We start from the raw sequence: 18,290 nt of genomic DNA on the forward strand, positions 1-18,290 counted from the left end.
GGCAGTTGCCCAGATACTGATATTGATCCAAACAACCAAAGGAGCTTTGATTGTTAAACAAATTCTCTGTGTCAGTACCAAAGACAATGTAAAGAGAAGAGTATGGAAGATATGGATACTGATATTAGTATGTAAAGGGTAAAAGCATGTGATTGGAAATTGGTTGAACTGGCTGGTATTTGAACCCTCTCAGCAAACTGTCACAAATGTTTTACAGCCTTGTTCCTTAACTGAAATTCTGTTTGAAGAGTTAGAATTGAGTTAAACTATATCGCATTCATTCTGAACTTGTTTTTGTTGTTGTTTTATTATATATGTGATAATTGGGATCTACATGTACCTTTAATATCACTAAAAACATTCTTCTTACAGGAGAAATTACAGCGTTTAGCTTTGAGACGTCATCTTGACCAACTGAGTGAACAAGTATTGGAGAAAGACTACCTTGTTTCACAGTTCAGGTAATGTAGTAAACAAATATGAATGAATATCATTTTACTTGAAAGTTTGACTAGAACCATTAATAAGATGTATTGAATGAATGCCTCAAATCTCTGGTGACAATCTGGTCTCCTTGTATTTTTAGGGATGAGCATAAGAAATGTCAAGAGCATATTGATGAACTCCAGAAAGATAAAGAGTTAGTCAGTAATGAGATTGAAGAAGCAGAAACTCAAAACAATATGTGAGTAAATGGATAACTATCAAAAATTAGTGATGAGGCTACCTTACCTCGCAAAACTGTAGACCCTAATTTTAATATTCATATTCTTTATACTTTTCTCTTTCCATTTCCTGCGGTGTTTACATCAGGAGACTTTGTTTGATGATTTATTTGATCATTTAGGGCATCATTCTACAGACTGCAGTCATACCATGATAAATTATGTGCAGAAATTGATGCTGAAAAAGATGTTGAAAGAGAAATTCTAAACAGACTTGAAGAGGCAGAGTAAGTAGTTGTCAATCGTATGATTTTGGTATCAGGAATTTACTTCTCCAAAAATATTTTTTTTCCAGTTTGAACCACTCTAACTTTCTTCTGTTTTCTCTATCTCTATCTCTATCTGTTTTATTAGGCTTTCTGTCTTCCTAAACCATTAACAGTCCTTAACATCAGTATAAATGTTGTTTGGACTGTTCTCTATACATTTCCTAAGGTGCTGACAAAGAGAATTTGTTCAACAATCGAGAGCTTCCTTAGTTGGTGTCTTCTGCTAACCCTATGATTTTGGTATCAGAAATATATTTTGCCAAGAGGTCAACATCCCTTTACACTGGCTACATGAATGCTATCCAACAGATATGTCTTACCTTTGTTAGCTAATCTATTCACTGGCTGCAGATAATTGTGCAGTGTATGGTATTATCCAGACTTTGAGCAGACAGGGCTTGCTCATGTAGTGTGAATGCTGCTTGAATTTCATGTCTTCTTGCTAGTGATAAGAATGGTGAATATTTTTCACTATAGATTTGCTCTTGCACAAGCCACAGTTGAACAAGGAAAGTTCCTCCTTGCTGGACAAGAACTTGAAAAAGAGGAGAAGCTTGTGGAGAAACAAAAGGCTGAGTGGTCTGCAGTCCGTTTACGAAAAGAAAATATGAGTGCAGCTGTAGCAGAGAGGAGAAGACGCCTGAGAGAGAAGTAATTTAGTTTAATTGACCCTTTTTCCTCTAAGCTCATTTTGAGTCTTATTCCTGTCACAGTTTATCCATTTCCATAGTTTTTAAATGAAGCTATGAGAATTTGTGTTGTGTCATAACATAATTAATCTTACTAATTACTACTTATTATCCAACCATATTAAGTAGAGTACAAATTACATGCAAATCAAACTCAAATATCCCACAATATTATACCAGTATTTGGACAGTTGGTTGTTTTATACTGTAATCTAACACAAGCATTACTTAAGACTTGTCACAAACTGCTTCTTTGTTAAAGGGGGTAGGTTTCTATAGAAACTGTGGTGCATTGTTTGGGGAGATAACAAGATAAGTTTGGTTTTATCAACTGATTTGATAATGTGAATTGAATAATGTAAAGAGTTTTGAAGCTGATGTTTTGAGCATTAGCCCTTTTTCAGAGCAAATGGCAAAGGAATAATGCTCAAAACCTCTGTGTAAATATACTTTTGAATAGTTGAAAGTGCTAACATGATAGAAATAAATTATTACTAAAATCCTTTGCAGAGAGCACATATCTGCCCTAAGAGAAAGAGAGAGAAAACACAGACAAGCCATTGCTGCAGCCAAACGAAACAGAGAACAGGCATCCAAGTTTCTTAAGGAGACAATGTCCAGGTACTTTTTATGCAAATACAAAAATTTTTTGTACAGAGAGAGATGGAAGCCTGTTACTAATAGGGTTTTTTTTTGGAGGTTTGCTGAAAAGATGTTGGGTTATTTGATCAGAATTCTGCCTCACATATGTGCACTTCCATAAAAAGCCAAAACAGTGAAAACCTGAAATAATTGATTTGTTTCCCTTGTGATAAATTTTTCTTCTGATAAAGGACATAGTTTGTGTGAGTTTTGGTAGCCTGATGATTAATGCAATGGATTCCATATCAAAAGATCAAGGTTTTTAGTCCTGATTGGGATCACTGTGTCATCTAAGGGGAAACATTTTACTTTCACAATGCCTCTCCCCACTCAGGAGTGTGAATGGGGGGGGGGGGGGAACATTTTACTTTCATAATGCCTCTCTCCACCCACCCAGGGGTGTAAATGGGTACCAGTGAATTTCTAGGGAAAGCTTTAAAAATGTGGTGGAACTCCCTGGGTGATGTATAATGACATGGGATCCCATTCACAGGGAGTAATAATACTCTTAATGTCAGCCTCTGAAATTACCAAGACTGGGGTGACGTCCATCAGCTGTACAAGTCAGACCCATATACAGAATTTTCCTTCAACACTTTAAATCTCTAGATCTGATTGTTAATTCTCTCCTTTAGCTGCTACACATTTCCTTGTAAACTAGTTTGGAGATTTTGGTGACAGATCAAGATAACAACTTTTATCTGATAAGTTTGAGTATTCTCATTATCGCTTTGTTGGATAATTAAAAATTATTCCACAAGCGCGCGTTGGATATGAGATGATAGGTAGCCAACGAGGCCGGTAGGGCTGAGTTGGCAATAATCATCTCGTATCCAAAAAAACCCAAGTGGAATAATTGATTTATTAAAATCGCCCCAAAACTATGGATAAATCTTTGCAACTTTACATATTGAGAACAAACGCAATTTGTTATGATGTACCAAAACTTGTTCGGTTTAACTCGTCTTCATGCGCGCGCATGTTATAATCATGGCTCTTAACCCATGATGGCTAAGCCAATGAAAACTCTTGAATTTCATTATTCCATGATCCAGTTTTTAATAACGTATGGATATTATTGGGAGCAACGACCTGTCAATTACTTCTGGGAGTTAAAGGGTTAAGGATATTTGACTTGCAGGTTTGCAAACAGATCTTAATTCTCTGGTATACATTGCAGAGTTCGTCAGAAGGAAGCAGAAGAAGAGGAACTTTCTCGAAGAAATATGGAAGACAGAATGCAGGCCATATTGTGTCTTAAAGGCAACATTGAAGCTAACAAGGTAGGATGAGTAATTTGTTTCCCGTTGCAATAGCAGTTACTGTTAGTTGGAAGTAGCGCTTTACAAGTCTGCCTATGGGTGATGAACAGGTGTGATTCTTTGTTTGTAATCAGCCAGAAACACTCAACTCGGTCGATAAACCAAATTGTCTGTACTAACAGGTTATAAATAGGTATTATGTATGATTTGTAGGAAAATCTCAGGGCCTTGCAAGCCCGTGATGCTAAGTTAAGACAGGAAAAAGAAGAGGAGGAACTGCAGGAAAGACAAGAGATTTTTGCTGAAGGATTAAATCCCGATGAGGAGTTGACAAGAAGAAAAAGGATCAGACAGTTTGAAAAGGATAAAGAGTGAGTAGATAACATGGAAAACTGTAGGGCAATAAATGAACAAAGGGGATAAGTTTCTAAAGAAACTGTGGCGCTGCGTCGTTGACAAGATAATTTGGTTTTGTCAACTGAGTTGATAATGTAGATTGACCACCGTAAAGAGATTCTAAAGCTGACGTATTGAACGTTAGCCCTTCGTTATTTATATGCTGTGACGAAGGGTAACGTTACTTTAAGAAACTCTTTACGGTGGTCAACTTACATTATCAAATCAGTTGATAAAACCAAATTATCCTGTACGATGATAGCATGGTCTTCATTTTATTCAGTTATACCCATCATCTATAAGCAGTGGCAAAAGTCAGACTGTTTTCCCTTTTTGTTACCTTTACTTGTGTTATTTTTGGTTGGTAACATTTACCTGATTTTTTTTACAGCTTGTTTATGCTTCAATTATTAATTTAAAGAGATACCTTAGATGTCGACTTGAAAAGCTTTTCATTGCTACAATAGCGTTCAAATCTCTGGAGAAAACAAGTGGATTCACTTCAACTTTTTTAAGTATTTCAGTCCCAGTTGTGTTTCAATGAGGTTATCTAGGCATGGAAAAAGTACTATATTGCTTAACTATTGTGAACAGTATGCCTTCAGATTTGTCAATGAATACTTGTTTGAGGGGCTTTTATATGAAAGAGGTCAGCTTTGCCTTCTTAAGAGTTTGTAAGTGTATTACTATAACATTTAATTTTGACACACTTCATATGCTTTTCTTTTCAGAGCATACGAAAGAAGGCAGCGAGAGCGACAGGTAACTTGAAATTACTGTAACTGCAGGGGTTTCAACAAAAGCTAGTTACTGGCGGTCTATTGCCGGCCGCCTCTAAGACCTGTCAGGCACAGCAGCCTATATGTGTATTACTTTATCGGCAACCGCTTATGCAGAAAGTTGACTGTTTAAACCCCTGCAACCCTGCTGTACTTAATAAGGACCACAAATTTTTGGTTTATATTTTAAATTACATTGTCTTCCTTGTGGCTCATCGTTTTTCCATTTTTAGGTTGAAATTGTTGAAAACATATTGAAAGAGGAAAAACAGATGAAAAAGCGCTATCAACAGCAACCTCAGTTATGGCCAGAAAAACAAAGAGAAAGGGTGAAGGTATTGTAAATTTACTAGAGAAAATAATGGGACAGGGTGGGAATACCAGGGTGTTGGCCGGGATATAAGGATTTCACTTACATCTCTTTTAGCTCAGGGCGGTGGTTTCCTAATGAAGTTTATTAATGCCGTAGAAATTTTAATCATAAAAGACCAATATCCTCGCTGTTCGCCAAAGCATCAATCTTACTCAAAGGTTTCTAAGTTTGACTGAAAGAGGTTTTTATCAATTTCCGTCAGCGAAAGGCGTTATTCGAAACAAGAAAGCGATGCGTAATATATGCTAGTAAACATTAACACAACAGCCATTTGATTCAGTGAAACACAACTCTCGCGGCCTCACAGCAAATTATTTCATTTTGATCTTTATCTCAATCGATGGTGGAATATTCACAGCGCGTGGATATTTTGTGAGTTGCTTGGAAATTTACCACAGTAACATTGAGCATAGTGTCCGTGCGTATTACATGTTAAACTCTCGAGTAGGGGAAGAGTGAGTGTAACCCATATTATCTGTCTATCTGTGGAAGGCACATGCAAATGACATTGCGATCTCATATTTTGCGCGTTGCTCCTTATACATGTGTCATAAAATAACTGTGTAATGGAATTATAGATATGCCTTTTTACATTATTTGTGAGAGAACTGGTAGACTTGTCACAAACTTAGTAAAATTTATCACAAGAATCTATATTTGTCACAGAGGATAAGCAGGCGACGTCCCAAACCAAAGTTTTTCAAATCAACCAGTGGATCATCTTCTGTGGAGTACAGTGCAGATGTGGAAGATACAGGGGTAGGGATAGCACTAAGCTACTTTATTCAGAAAAAGGAACACAAGACTTAACAATAAATAAGTGATTCCATAGCAACAAGTTTAAACGTAAATGTAGCAGCTATTAAAGATTCGGCTGAAGAATCATGTCATTTCTGCGAAGATCCTAGTAGTGTAAAACTTTTTAAACAATGAATTCTTACATTTTGTCAGTGATGTCTTATTTGATAGTATACTCTGTCTAAGTTCTCTTTCTGGGGAGAAAAATAGTAACTCTTCAAAGATTGACGGTCTAATGATATTGAAGGACATTAGTAGCTGCCATGAAACTTTTTTATTTAAGTTTTTTTTTCTCGTGCGGTTTTGGTCTTTTCTGCGCTTTTTAGTAAAACTTCCTCGCTAACTGGTGTGCTGTGGTCAGAATTCATCTTGTAAGAAACTCTTCTGCTCTGGTAGAAATACACGATGTAAAGGTAATTTCAATTTAAAATTCCCAAGGAAGGAGGAAGTTGAAATATCTTAAACAATTTTGACATCTGACGGAAGTTTTGCCAACGTAAGCGGAATTCGTCATCAGAGACGGCGGTGACAATGCCTTTGACTTTCGCAACATCAGTCACTGTTAAAGCAATGTTCAATTGCGCGTCGAAAGTAATCCAAAGTTATTTTCCACTTTGCTCTGTGTTTGTTCAGAAAACTTGCGCCACTTGCTTAACCAATCAGATGCCATGCTAAAGCCAATCACAACTTGGTCGCCCGCGTTTTCCCGCGCTTTGTGCAGTTTGGTTGGTTTTATTTTGAGTTCTCATTGGCTCTTATAGGTATTTTCCTTTCTTTTGACTGGCCGTTGTGATTGCTTTCAGGGTCAACATACACCAGGAAAGCTTGGTGCAGTATCTTCAGAAGATGACGAAGATGATTTTTCCCCGTATGGAGAGACAAGTAGAGATGAAGCCAAGGAAGGGTTAGTATCTTATAGAATACTTCTGTCTTTTAATGTTGATCAGCATATTGTATTGGCTCTGTCATCAAGTTTCAACCATCATTATCTTTATCTAATTTATCCAGTGATTCAGAAGCTGAAGGAGAAGAACTGGCCCAACCAGAATTTAGGGGACTATGGGAAGAGGGTGTTCATAAGGTTAGTTTTTTTTTATGTGCTTTTTGTATTGTTTTTCTGAAGACCAAAACCCCAGTCACCCCAACAACTAGAAAGAACGCAAGGAAACAAAGCAGTTTCCAATTGAGTGACAAAAATAATCGGCGGTTACTTAGGTGTAGCTCACAACGGTCTGTGATTGGTACGGAAAGCTTGTCCCAACCTGTCGACCAATCAAATGCTAGACTAAAACCAAGCATGTTATTTTCACTCGCGTTTTCCCGCGCCTTAGGCAATTTGCTTGTTTATACCCTCATTCTCGTTGGCATCATGTGTTATTTTCCTTTGTTCTAAGTGGCGGTTTTGATTACTTTGCTTTTGGTTTTAACACCGTCATTTTAAAGACGCGCAATCACTAGAGACTAATCAGGCCTTACTGCGCCGTTCATTAATATATGCATTTTACCCTGCCTGCCTAAGTAACACTACTACTGACTAATCTGAAGTAATTTGAAAATTGTTGGTTAAAATGAAATTGTGTGTTATATTTTTCAGGCATCTGAGAAAAAGGAGCACAGATTTAAATTTGCAACTCACATTCCTAGTAAAATGGAACAGGTAAAACTTTGATAACAGCTGTTATTTAGATCTTGAGTTCTCTAATAGAGGAAAAAATATCAGTTCGCATTTTGAAATTCTTTAACGTTCATTGAAAAGAAAGTCATTACACATGCATCGGCTAATGCGTTCAAAAAGGTTAGAACGCTTTAGGTAAGCCTCCCGTTTCTTTTTTCTCTGTCCTTTCATTCATATTCTGTTGGATATACCACCCAAAAAACTGAAAAATTAAACAAACATTTGGGGATGAGGAAGTGGATGTTATTAGCCTAAATCTTCGAAAAAAATTTAAAGCTTTCACCAACTTATTGAGTTCCGATTGTACCGAGTCACCTTTCAGAGTGAATTTTACCCACTACTTTAATCAATTATTTTATTTTAGAGTTTATTTGGTGACGTTTTTTAATTCGATGTTTTTTACAGGAGATGATGGAAAGAGCTCTCATGAAACAGAGAGCAGGGATTGTTCAGAAACAAGTAGCTGCTGGAAGAGAATTTAAGGTTTGTGTGCATTGTGGGAATTGTTACTAACTTGTTGGAACTGCCTCACGACTTACTGACAGAGTCTTTCTTTTTGTGGTACACGAACCAAACTTGAAGGAGACTAAAGTATTAATTGAAAAAGACTGAAAAACACCAAAAGGGACAAAAATGAACTAAGAAGGAGCAAGGATTGCTGAGGATCGGGAGAATTAAAAAGGACTGAAAATAACGAACTAGAAAAATTTTAGGCCTAATGTCAAAACATGACAGGTGCATATTGGTTTTTTTTTCTGTTCTATTCAGACTAACCCTACAATGCTTCCCTCGCTCCCAAACGTTTCTCTTCTGCAAAAAAGTGGGCGCACTGGAGGAAGGGACCGCGAGAGAGGAAGAAACCCTAAATTTGTTATCTCTCTTATAGTCCTTCGCGATTTGTGCGCGGTATATTTTTACCTCTTCGTTGTTTTTATTATTATTATTAAGTATTATTTTGAAATTCATCTCGTACTCAGAGGCCTTTCTCTATGGCCTTATCATTGATTTGAAATATGATGGCATGGCTAAGTTATTTTCTGCGTTAGCATCCAAGAGAGCGGGTTTCCTGACTGATTTCAAACGACCGAAACTGGAATCAAGTTTGACTCACAAACGTTCCAGCTGATAAATCTCTTCCTATTGTTCTCTGCAGGGTTGTGCTTTTTACAGTAAACCTGAGGTCATCGTATTTAAGGTGTGTGTACCGGCGGGAAAGTGACTTATTGTCCAATTACAATGATTCAGTGGTTGTGAGAATATTAGAACCAGCTGCTTGACAACTGAAACATGCGTAATAATTTTTTCTCTAGGACTTTGACGTCGGGAAATCCTATAAGAAGAAAATTCTTTTAACAAACATATCATACACTCAGAACTACTGCAAATATGTTGGCATGTCTCATATCCTGAAAGACTTCATCGAAGTGTTGTAAGTAAATGTCCTGTTTATTACCGTCTTAGAAAAGAAAAAAAAATTGCGCTCGAGAGCGGTTCGTATTGCTGCATGAGTGTATCACAGTATCTGTATCGTAAAGAGACTCAGCGGATTGTTACTGCCCCCGGATAGGATGCGAGTCGATCGCAGGTTACCATCCTCTCCCCATCCCCCACCATTTTAACAGTTTTTACTGCCAGTTCACTGTGACCCATTTATGCTCTTGTCGGAAGAGAGGGACTGTGAAATTTGTGAAAATAAAGTATCAGGAGTACAGCATACAGACCAGGGTTCATGCTCGGACACCTCGATGCGGATTCCAGTGCGCCATCGATTAGGATAACTTGTCTTACACGAACCAAAACCATAAGTTGATTTTTACTCGGCAATGAAAATACACCTACAAAACATTTTGTTTTCGTTTACGTTTCATTAGTTTCGATCCACCAGGAGTGATGTCAGCTGGTCTGACTTGTGATTTTGCAGTGACTTTCAAACCAATGGTGAGTTTCAAAAGCCTACATAGTGAGTTGATTTCTTTTGATATCATGGAAAGGTTAACGTGACATTGTGAACGAGTGTTTTTTTTTCTTATTATACCCTTGTACAGCTGAATGAAGACTTGGTGGGCCACATAGATTTCCTTGCCCAAACAGGACCCTTTTCAGTTCCAATTCGATGTGTCACAAAGAAATGTCAGGTACTCTTCTTTAGCATTTTCCCGTAATTCTTATCTAGTTATAGTTGTCGTAAAACTCACATCAACGCTTTCACAATAGCCACTCACAGCAAAGGAAAATACATTAAGGAGCTGATGAACATCAAATTGAGACACATTTTTGTTTTACTTCACAACGACATGCCTGGTGATTCTCAAGTGAAAGATGATGTTATTCATTGAAAGACAGGCATACTCGGAAAAAAAGAACTTCGAATACCCCCAATACGAGTGAAACCTACCACCTTTCAATTAGGAAGGCGCAGCCTGGACGGAAGAGAATTTTACAAGAAGCAAATGAGATCTTTAAGTAAAAGCGTGAAGCAGCTTCAAGCGCGGAAAAAGTTCGGACGAGTCCCAGTTGTTTTACTTATTGTTTTGTATTTGATTCTATAAAAAAGGTCCCGCGCTGAGTATCTTGAAATAATGGCCGATTGAATTAAAACCAGCACAATCGAAGTGTCACTGTTCGATTGTACTGGTTTTGACTTCCGACACTCAATCGAAAACGATCTTTCAGTGCAGGGGCTTCATTGAGAGCTGGTTACAAACGGTCTACCGCCACCCATGAGACTCTTACCACCGTCTTTTTAGTTTGCGAGTACGCCCTTATGTTTGGATTTCGTTTAACTGTCCCTTTTCGCGCACAGCTGCCTTTTATAAGGTTATTAAAAAACCCCTGTACTGATGTTTTTACTGCTAATAGTATTGTTAGTTGTTTAGATTGTATAACGAATTCCTATGTCACAGCCTTAACTATGGTTTGCAGATCGCTTTGTATATTGTGAATCTCAGTAGAAATTCTGCCCAACGAGTTCTTTTGTAGGTCGGCTTTTAATGTAAACTGTACCTCAGATTTCAGAGGATGTCACCGAAGTTGAATTTGGAAGTCAAGTCTTGGGAGAAACCAGGAAGAGAATTATAAACGTTACGAATAATGGAGCGTTAGGAACTCAATTTACATTCAGAAAGATAACAGGTATTTCACTTCAGTTTCGTTTAAAAAGCCATGTTCATCTGAAGTTAGTCTATGACACAAGCTAAGCTGAGAAGACTGGGTTTGATTGTCAAAGTCGAGGCGTAACGTTAGAATACGCCCATATATTCAAGGCAATCAAGCGAGCGCTTACAAAGGACGAGAACTCACCGTGCCAGCGGCACTTTTTCATTTTCATACGCCGCGGTTCTTTCAAGAGAGCGTGCATCTCAAACGTAACAATCAAACACTAAAAAAAATAGAGCGTGCGACACAAACGTAACAATCAAACACTAAAAAATTAGAGCCTGCGACACACACGTAATAATCAAACACTTAATACAGAGAGTGCGCATCACTAACGTAACAGTCAAACACTGATCAAAGAGAACTCATTAACGTTAGACACTTAACAAAGAGAGCGCGCGTCAATAACGTGACAATTAAACTCTAAACAGAGAGCGCGCATCGCCAACGTAATAGTCAAACACCAAACAAAGAAAGCGTGCATCATTTTAACTTAAGAATCAAACACCAAACAAAGGTAGCGCGCATTACTAACGTAACAGTCAAGTACTAAACAAAGAGAGCGCGCAACACTATCGTAAGAGTCAAACACCAAACAAAGAGTGCACGACATGAATGAAAGTGATCTTCGCAGTGATGTGCACTACTTAGGCAGTAGAGAAAATAAGGCCTGAAAAAAATTCAGGAGAGTGCACGAATTACTAACGTAACAGTTAAACACTAAACAAAGAGAGCGTGCATCACTGACGTAACAATCAAAAAACGAAACAAGAGAAAGCGCATCACTAACGTAACTATCAGACATGTAACAAAGAGGGCGTGTCACTAATCTAACAATAAAACACTTAACAAAGAAAGTGCGCATCACAAACGTAACAGTCAAACACTTAGCAACGAGTGCGCGCCTTACTAACGTAACAATCAAACACTAAACAAAAAGAGCTCGCATCACAAACATAACAATCAGACACTCAACAGAGAGCGCGTTTAACTAACGTAACAATCAAACACTAAACAAAAAGAGCTCGCATCACAAACATAACAATCAGACACTCAACAGAGAGCGCGTTTAACTAACGTAACAATCAAATACTAAAAAAAGAGAGCGCGCATCGCTAACATAACAGCCAAGCACTGAAAAAAGAAAGCGGGCATTGCTAACCTAAGAATCAAACACAAAACAAAGGTAGCGCGCATTCCTAACGTAACAGTCAGACACTCAACAGAGAGCACTTGTAACTAACATGACAGTCAAACACTAAAAAAGAAAGCTTGCATCACTAACCTAAGAAACAATCAAGAGAGCGCGCATTACTAACGTAACAGTCAAGCACCAAACAAAGAGAGCGCGCAACACTAACGTGACAAATGGCATCCCGTCTGCTTTGTCTTTTAAAATGTGCTATTACTGAAAATCCTGTACATATTCTAATCAGCCTAAATCCCCGCTTATACTGAAAGGGATGGGAGTTTTTGGAACGTGTCAAAGCTTAAAGAAAATGATATTACTGAAATTTTTTGACAATTTTCTTACTACGTGATAGTGAGAAAGGAAGAGAAATTTTCAGTTTTCAAGGGAAAAGTGAAGCAATTATTCTGCTCTTCTTTTTCGCAGGCTTGGCGAGATCGCTCTCCTCTTCAGAGCTGAGTTCTATCGGCGGAATGGTATGTGGAACTCTTTTGTTTCAGTAAAGATAATTTGGTTTTATCAACTGAGTTGATGATGTAAATTGACCAACCTAAAGAGTTTCTTAAGCTGAAGTTTCGAGCTTTAGTTCTTCGTCGAAGAAAGGCGAACGCTCAAAACTTTAGCTTTAGAAACTCTTTCCAGTGGCCGATTTACATTATCAACTCAGTTTATAAAACTGAATTATCTTGTAATACCCTCTACCCTCCGCCACTGACACAGCACCACAGGTTCTTTAGAAATCTACCCCCCTTGTTTTAGTTGGTGAGACTGACTGTCTGTGTAGAGGATGGCGCAACACAAAAATGAATTGTACGGCAATTTTTCATCATTTGATAGTGTTTTTGTATCGCCTTTCGATCAATGGTATTATGTTGTCGAAACCTGACAGCCATACAGACTCAGAGGGCCAATTTTGTAATGAAATTTAACGTAAATTTGCAGTTTTTGTTTATCATTAGATGATTTATACAGGTCTCATGTAATATTCCCCGACTGTCTCCTAGACTGTAACGGACGTAAATGTGACTCAGCAAGACTCCAACCCGACGGAGCTACAGGTTCCCCCTGAGGGGATGGCAGAAGACGCAAAAGAACCTCAAGGGGCTGGTGTAACAGAAATTCCTAGTGAACCAGCTCAACAAGGTAGTCCGGCCCAAGTCGTATGTCGACGTTTATATCAGATCACTTTTGTTTTTATGCCGAGAGAAAACAAAACGTGTGGCAAAATGTACTTTGAGCTCACGACAGTGCCACTGTTATAGATGATTCGACATAGACACTACCAAGGAAAATGATTGAATAAGGGTTATGGAAAATCTTAATAAACTAAGTTTGTCGTGACAATTTCGTTGACAAGTCCTCTTCGTTAACGTTTACAACAAACGATAGAGGTGCTAGAATCTCTTTGATACGGCTCGGTATCAAAAAAACGTTGCTCTTGTAGCAGAGACACGTCTGGTGTCACTTGTTTGTTTCTGTTTTTTATAACTTTTGTTGTTCTTTACAGAGGGCGAAAGCCCGGAGAAGGCCCTAGAGCCCAGATCTGGTAGTGCTGTTAAGTTCGAGAAGGGATTGGCAACTACTGAAGGCGAAGTTCTCGCCCCAGCAGAAGAGACTGGAGACCAGCTAGATGGTTTGTGGTGTAGTTTATCAATTAAATACCAAAACTCATGACCAGCATATCTGTTTTGACTATATATTTTCTTCTTTCATATATCAGTTGATCTGACCTCAGCAGCACCTCAGACTATCTCATCAATCCCTACAGAAACCTCTATATTAGAAGGTCTCAGAGTCGGAAAGGTGAATATATATGTATTTCCTCCAGTGCTGTCACGACAACTTATATATCTTGGAGTTGTTTGCGTAAGGGTGATTTTAAGATTCACAGCTATGATCCTAGACCAAGTATGCCAACTAGGTTTAGTTTATGTGTCTTCGTAGTTTAGCTATATATTTTCTTTTTCTTCTATCAACAGGTTTCTTCTGGAGAAATTGCACCGTTTTCTTTAGTCCAGGTGGAAGTGGTATTTAATCCTACCAAGTCAGGCAATGCCCTCGCCGAGTTTGAGATATCCTTTTCAGATCCTCTCTCACCCCCAGTAAGTGAAAGCTTTGTGTGTAACACCGTCCTCTTAGGTTGAAAAGTTGCTCGGTTTCATTCTGCCTGATGAAAGGAAATTACTTAGCGATTAAGCTTTTCCAAAGTTAATGATTTACGTATGTTTATCGATGCTCAAAAGGCTTGTAATGGGGCTCATAAACTATTGACTACTCTAGACTCCTTGTAAAAGCGGCAGTTCGTTCAATTCAGATTTCATTTACTGACTATAGTTATCCTGACAAAACTGCACCGTCATAGGGTAGATACCTGTGTTGTCGCCCCAATTAAAATGATGCTTTCGAACTTCTTTCTTCAGTGGAACCTCCATTCAGGGGATACCTCCCTTGACTTGTAAAAGTGTCCCCTGAATGGAGTTGAAAATAGTGACAAAGGCCTTGAGAGCAGCCTTTTTTTTCTGTCGGGAGCAAAGTTTGTGTCCCTTTGGATGTTCCAACTGAGACAGTACCCTGTTAATACTAATAGGCCAATGTTGCGGATGTATTATTTTTTTTCTATTTTTGTTCGTCTGCAGATAGTGATCCGAGCTCGAGGAACGGGAATCGATGTTCCTGTCTGGGTGGAGAGAGAGGTAACGCGTCATTTTTCTCCCACAAATTTCTGGATGTTGTTCGGGATATAAACCCTTTTCACCCTAACATCAGTATGCATATTCTCAATACTGTTCTCCATACGTCTACTAAGGTGCAGACAAGGAGAATTTGTCTTACAATCAAGAGCTTCTTAAGTTGGTGATCATTTCCTTTACTCTCGTGACCTTCATGTGTGTTTTTGAGGGATGATATTGTAAGGAGAAATTAGATGCTAGTCACTCTTAGGATTCAAAGGGTTAAGAGGTTTCGATATTTATTTATATTTCTGATATTTTTCAGAAATTTTAGGGTTAGTTAGAAACATTCATAACTTTTAAGCTGAGCCTGGGTGGAATTTTTCCTTAAAAAAAATACAGTTCTCTGCCAGAATTGCCTGAATATTTTTCGATCAATCGACCTCCTCCTTCATCAGGTCGTCGACTTAAAGATGTGCATGTACGACCGGCTATATCAAGATGCAATACTTGTCAACAATAGAGCCACTTCAGCTCTCAGACTGAAGTTTGAAGTTTGTAAAGAATTGAGGAATCACTTGGAACTGCTTCCCAAGACAGCTTACATACAAGCTGAGTCCCAGTTCTCTGCGCAGCTCAAGTTCCTTCCAAGGTAAGAGGGAGTTAACTTCAGTGCCATGTGAACCTTGACAAGAGCTACAACTTTGACCATAGGCACAACAAATTATGCTGCAAACTGAAATTTTCTACTTATTTTTTACTTGTGATTTCTTTGCTTTTCTTTTCCCATAATTTATTTAGCCTGCACTGCTTTGTGGTTAGTTGTAAGAGGTTGTTGACCATTATATGCCTGATTGTGTTTTAGACAAACTCTGCCAGATGACTGTCCCACATACTTTGACGGAGAGAGCAGACTGCTTGAGGCACCTATGGTCGTACGTGTCGCAGATCAGGTTAGTTTACTCCGCACTCTCTAATTAACTAATTTCTTATTTACTTCAGCCTTCGCTTTGGTCTTGGTAAATTAACAGCCAAGAAAAAGCAATCTGTGACAGAAAATTTTGATTTTCGTTTTTCATTCTTGGGCAATGGCACAGATTTCAATAACATCCGGTTGCAAGCGGTCTACTGCCACCTATAAGGCCTCATACCGCCGTCTGTTTAGCTTACGAGCAGGCTTTCGTGTTTTGGTTTTGCCTTACGGCCCCTAAACCTTTTAAGTCTCACTAGTGACCTAAAAAGAATTTCTCCCTACTCTATCAGTACAATATCAAGCAAACAAGTAATGAGAATGAAGAAAAATATCAATCAGGGGATTATTGGTTGATCCAATTCCAAATTCTCCAAACTAACATCACAAGAATTGTATTGCAGACAGTAAGGAGAATTACTAATGAGATCTTGGGAGTTAAAGGGTTAACCGAGCATAGCCGTCATTTACAATAACGACAGTCGCTTATGAAAAGAGTTTTTGAAACCGCTGCTATGGGATTTCTTTTCTGTGTGTTGTATGTTACATGTGGTGATCTTGTACTCTTGTGCAAGGTTCGTGACAGTGCGTGCACTTGCGAGTGATACTCCTCTACACTGCTTTTCTTCTGTAATGTGTACAGAAATAACATGATTTGCAACTCTTCGCAGTGGATGCGACGTTTCGTGACATTTTATACTTTTTTGTAGTTGATGTACGCATGCGTGTGACAATGTTAGCCTCTCTTGTGAGATTTCGTGTCGCTGTGCGCTTAAATAGATTCTTTCTTTTTTCATTTGTTAGACGCGGCCAGTTCCGTTCACAGTAAGAGCGATAGTGACGTCATCAGATATCGAGTTCAACGTTCAAGCGATTGACTTTGGTTTCTGCACAGTGCTGGAGTCAGTGAGACGAACAGTGACTTTAACTAACAAGTCTGTATTACCTCAACAATTCGGATTTTGTGGAGTTCCTGATGTGAGTAATGTTTTCATCTGTTCTGTTGCGACTGCAATTAGGAATACGGAAAACTTCAAAACTTATTAGAATTTAAATTTAGTTCAAGGAAGACTATTGCCTAACAGTGCATCCTTATGAAAGAAAATCAACTTATTTGCAATCACCGATGTGCGTCAGAGCTTAAGATTTTTCAGAGATTTTGAAGTGTGATCCTAACTTTAAACCTCTGTCGCAGAGATTTCGGATTGTCATCTTAAATAAAAACTCCTGGTATCATTCCTTTTCTTAAACATTAATGCCCAGTATTCTGCGCCGATATCTCATAGCTTTGTAATTTTTAATACTTCAGACGGTTGATGTTCAGCCTAATGATGGATTCGGTACCCTGCTGCCATTGGAGAGCTTTGATGTGGACATCATGTTCAACGCCAAAAAAGCTAAAGTGAGTCATGTAATAGAACGGTCAGTGGTGAGAGTGACTTTCAATTAAGTGTCTAAAATGATCCGAGATTATGTTGATTTTGCTTTTCTTCGCCCTATTTTAGGTTTAAACAAACTCCCGCGACTCTATCAACTGATCAGAAGCAAATCTAAAACCACTTGTGACTTGGTCACTTTGCGTTTTCCTTCTCGTTGGCTCCTACTAATATTTTCTTTGTTCTGATCGGCTGTTTTTACTCAATCGAAATGCACCAAGCCGTGTATGTACTAGCCAATTGTCTTTGATAAGTTTTCACATTACAATTTTACCCATGGCAGTGTAATTGGATACGTGCGACAAGTTTTCATTTGGTTGGGCCACTAACATGTCAATGACTTATCAAGGACGAAAATTTCCTAGCGCAGATATCGATGAAAAATTGTACCCCGACAAATTTTCTTTGACACGTTTGATAGTTAAGAAATGATCCACGTATAAAAGCTACAAAGTTCATTTCTGCAGTCCCTTTGATTGAACCTCACTTGCGAGGTTATTTCTCTACTGAATATCATCCGTAGATCAAGATATAATTTACTAAATATAATTTTGACAAGCTTTCTTTGCCAAAGTCAGTAGTTAAGGATATTCATTTGGTAACAAGATTTTATTTTAGTAAGATTCCTATTCTTACAGGGTCAAAACCGTTCTTTTCTCTCTCTTGTAGGAATATGAGTTTGATCTCACTTGTAAGACTGGCATTGGCCGCGAGTTCAAACTTCACTGTAGAGCAGTGGGCGTCCTTCCTCCACTGGAACTCTCTCACTCTGTGATCAAAATGAAAGCCACAGCTGTCTCTGATACATGCGCGGCTCACATTGAAGTCATCAACTCGCACACCAGCGCAAATGAATTCACCCATCCAGTGCCCAGAATTGGCTCTGGACCCATTGTAGAGGTGGGCCCCACGTCATTCGAATTTATGGTCCCTGCTGATGCGCCCCTGACTGTGTCTCCAGCTGTAGGCACTGTCAACGCGGGAGAGGTACGTTTAAAGTTATTTCTTGTTTATAGGATTTCAACCTTTTTACCCTCAGCTCTCGCTTCTCTTCCCCTCGATACGCTGTTTAAAATACACTGAAGGACACGAAAAGACACTTCGTCGCGAGGATTATTCAACAATATTCACTTCTCCCTCGGCAAATAATTGTTAATCAGAGGTAGTTGGAGTCGTAGTCGAAAGTAGTTGAAGTTGGAGTTAGAGCTAGAGTTGGAGTTACGCATAAAAGAAGATACTTTTGACGTCTAGAAGAAAGCTCT

At 38.6% G+C, this 18,290-nt stretch overlaps 1 protein-coding gene across 1 annotated transcript in view; it reads left to right on the forward strand.

The window, feature by feature from the left end:
* The window catches only part of LOC131797059 (cilia- and flagella-associated protein 74), a 32,557-nt gene that overhangs the window by 2,844 nt on the left and 11,423 nt on the right, over positions 1-18,290 (forward strand). Inside the window, exons 4-33 of the mRNA XM_059114676.2 lie at positions 373-461; positions 587-685; positions 848-952; positions 1,472-1,645; positions 2,194-2,304; positions 3,506-3,608; positions 3,801-3,958; positions 4,715-4,745; positions 4,996-5,097; positions 5,802-5,894; positions 6,737-6,837; positions 6,942-7,014; positions 7,528-7,590; positions 8,014-8,091; positions 8,762-8,803; positions 8,919-9,037; positions 9,480-9,546; positions 9,654-9,743; positions 10,617-10,740; positions 12,380-12,429; positions 12,958-13,096; positions 13,461-13,586; positions 13,674-13,756; positions 13,933-14,055; positions 14,590-14,646; positions 15,081-15,274; positions 15,488-15,575; positions 16,397-16,570; positions 16,902-16,994; positions 17,698-18,015. Of these exons, the coding sequence (XP_058970659.2) occupies positions 373-461; positions 587-685; positions 848-952; positions 1,472-1,645; positions 2,194-2,304; positions 3,506-3,608; positions 3,801-3,958; positions 4,715-4,745; positions 4,996-5,097; positions 5,802-5,894; positions 6,737-6,837; positions 6,942-7,014; positions 7,528-7,590; positions 8,014-8,091; positions 8,762-8,803; positions 8,919-9,037; positions 9,480-9,546; positions 9,654-9,743; positions 10,617-10,740; positions 12,380-12,429; positions 12,958-13,096; positions 13,461-13,586; positions 13,674-13,756; positions 13,933-14,055; positions 14,590-14,646; positions 15,081-15,274; positions 15,488-15,575; positions 16,397-16,570; positions 16,902-16,994; positions 17,698-18,015 (3,267 nt within the window). The remainder of the gene's footprint in view (positions 1-372; positions 462-586; positions 686-847; positions 953-1,471; positions 1,646-2,193; positions 2,305-3,505; positions 3,609-3,800; positions 3,959-4,714; positions 4,746-4,995; positions 5,098-5,801; positions 5,895-6,736; positions 6,838-6,941; positions 7,015-7,527; positions 7,591-8,013; positions 8,092-8,761; positions 8,804-8,918; positions 9,038-9,479; positions 9,547-9,653; positions 9,744-10,616; positions 10,741-12,379; positions 12,430-12,957; positions 13,097-13,460; positions 13,587-13,673; positions 13,757-13,932; positions 14,056-14,589; positions 14,647-15,080; positions 15,275-15,487; positions 15,576-16,396; positions 16,571-16,901; positions 16,995-17,697; positions 18,016-18,290) is intronic.

Source organism: Pocillopora verrucosa, chromosome 9 (genome assembly GCF_036669915.1).
Source record: "Pocillopora verrucosa isolate sample1 chromosome 9, ASM3666991v2, whole genome shotgun sequence".
In the NCBI taxonomy this organism is placed as follows: Eukaryota; Metazoa; Cnidaria; class Anthozoa; order Scleractinia; family Pocilloporidae; genus Pocillopora; species Pocillopora verrucosa.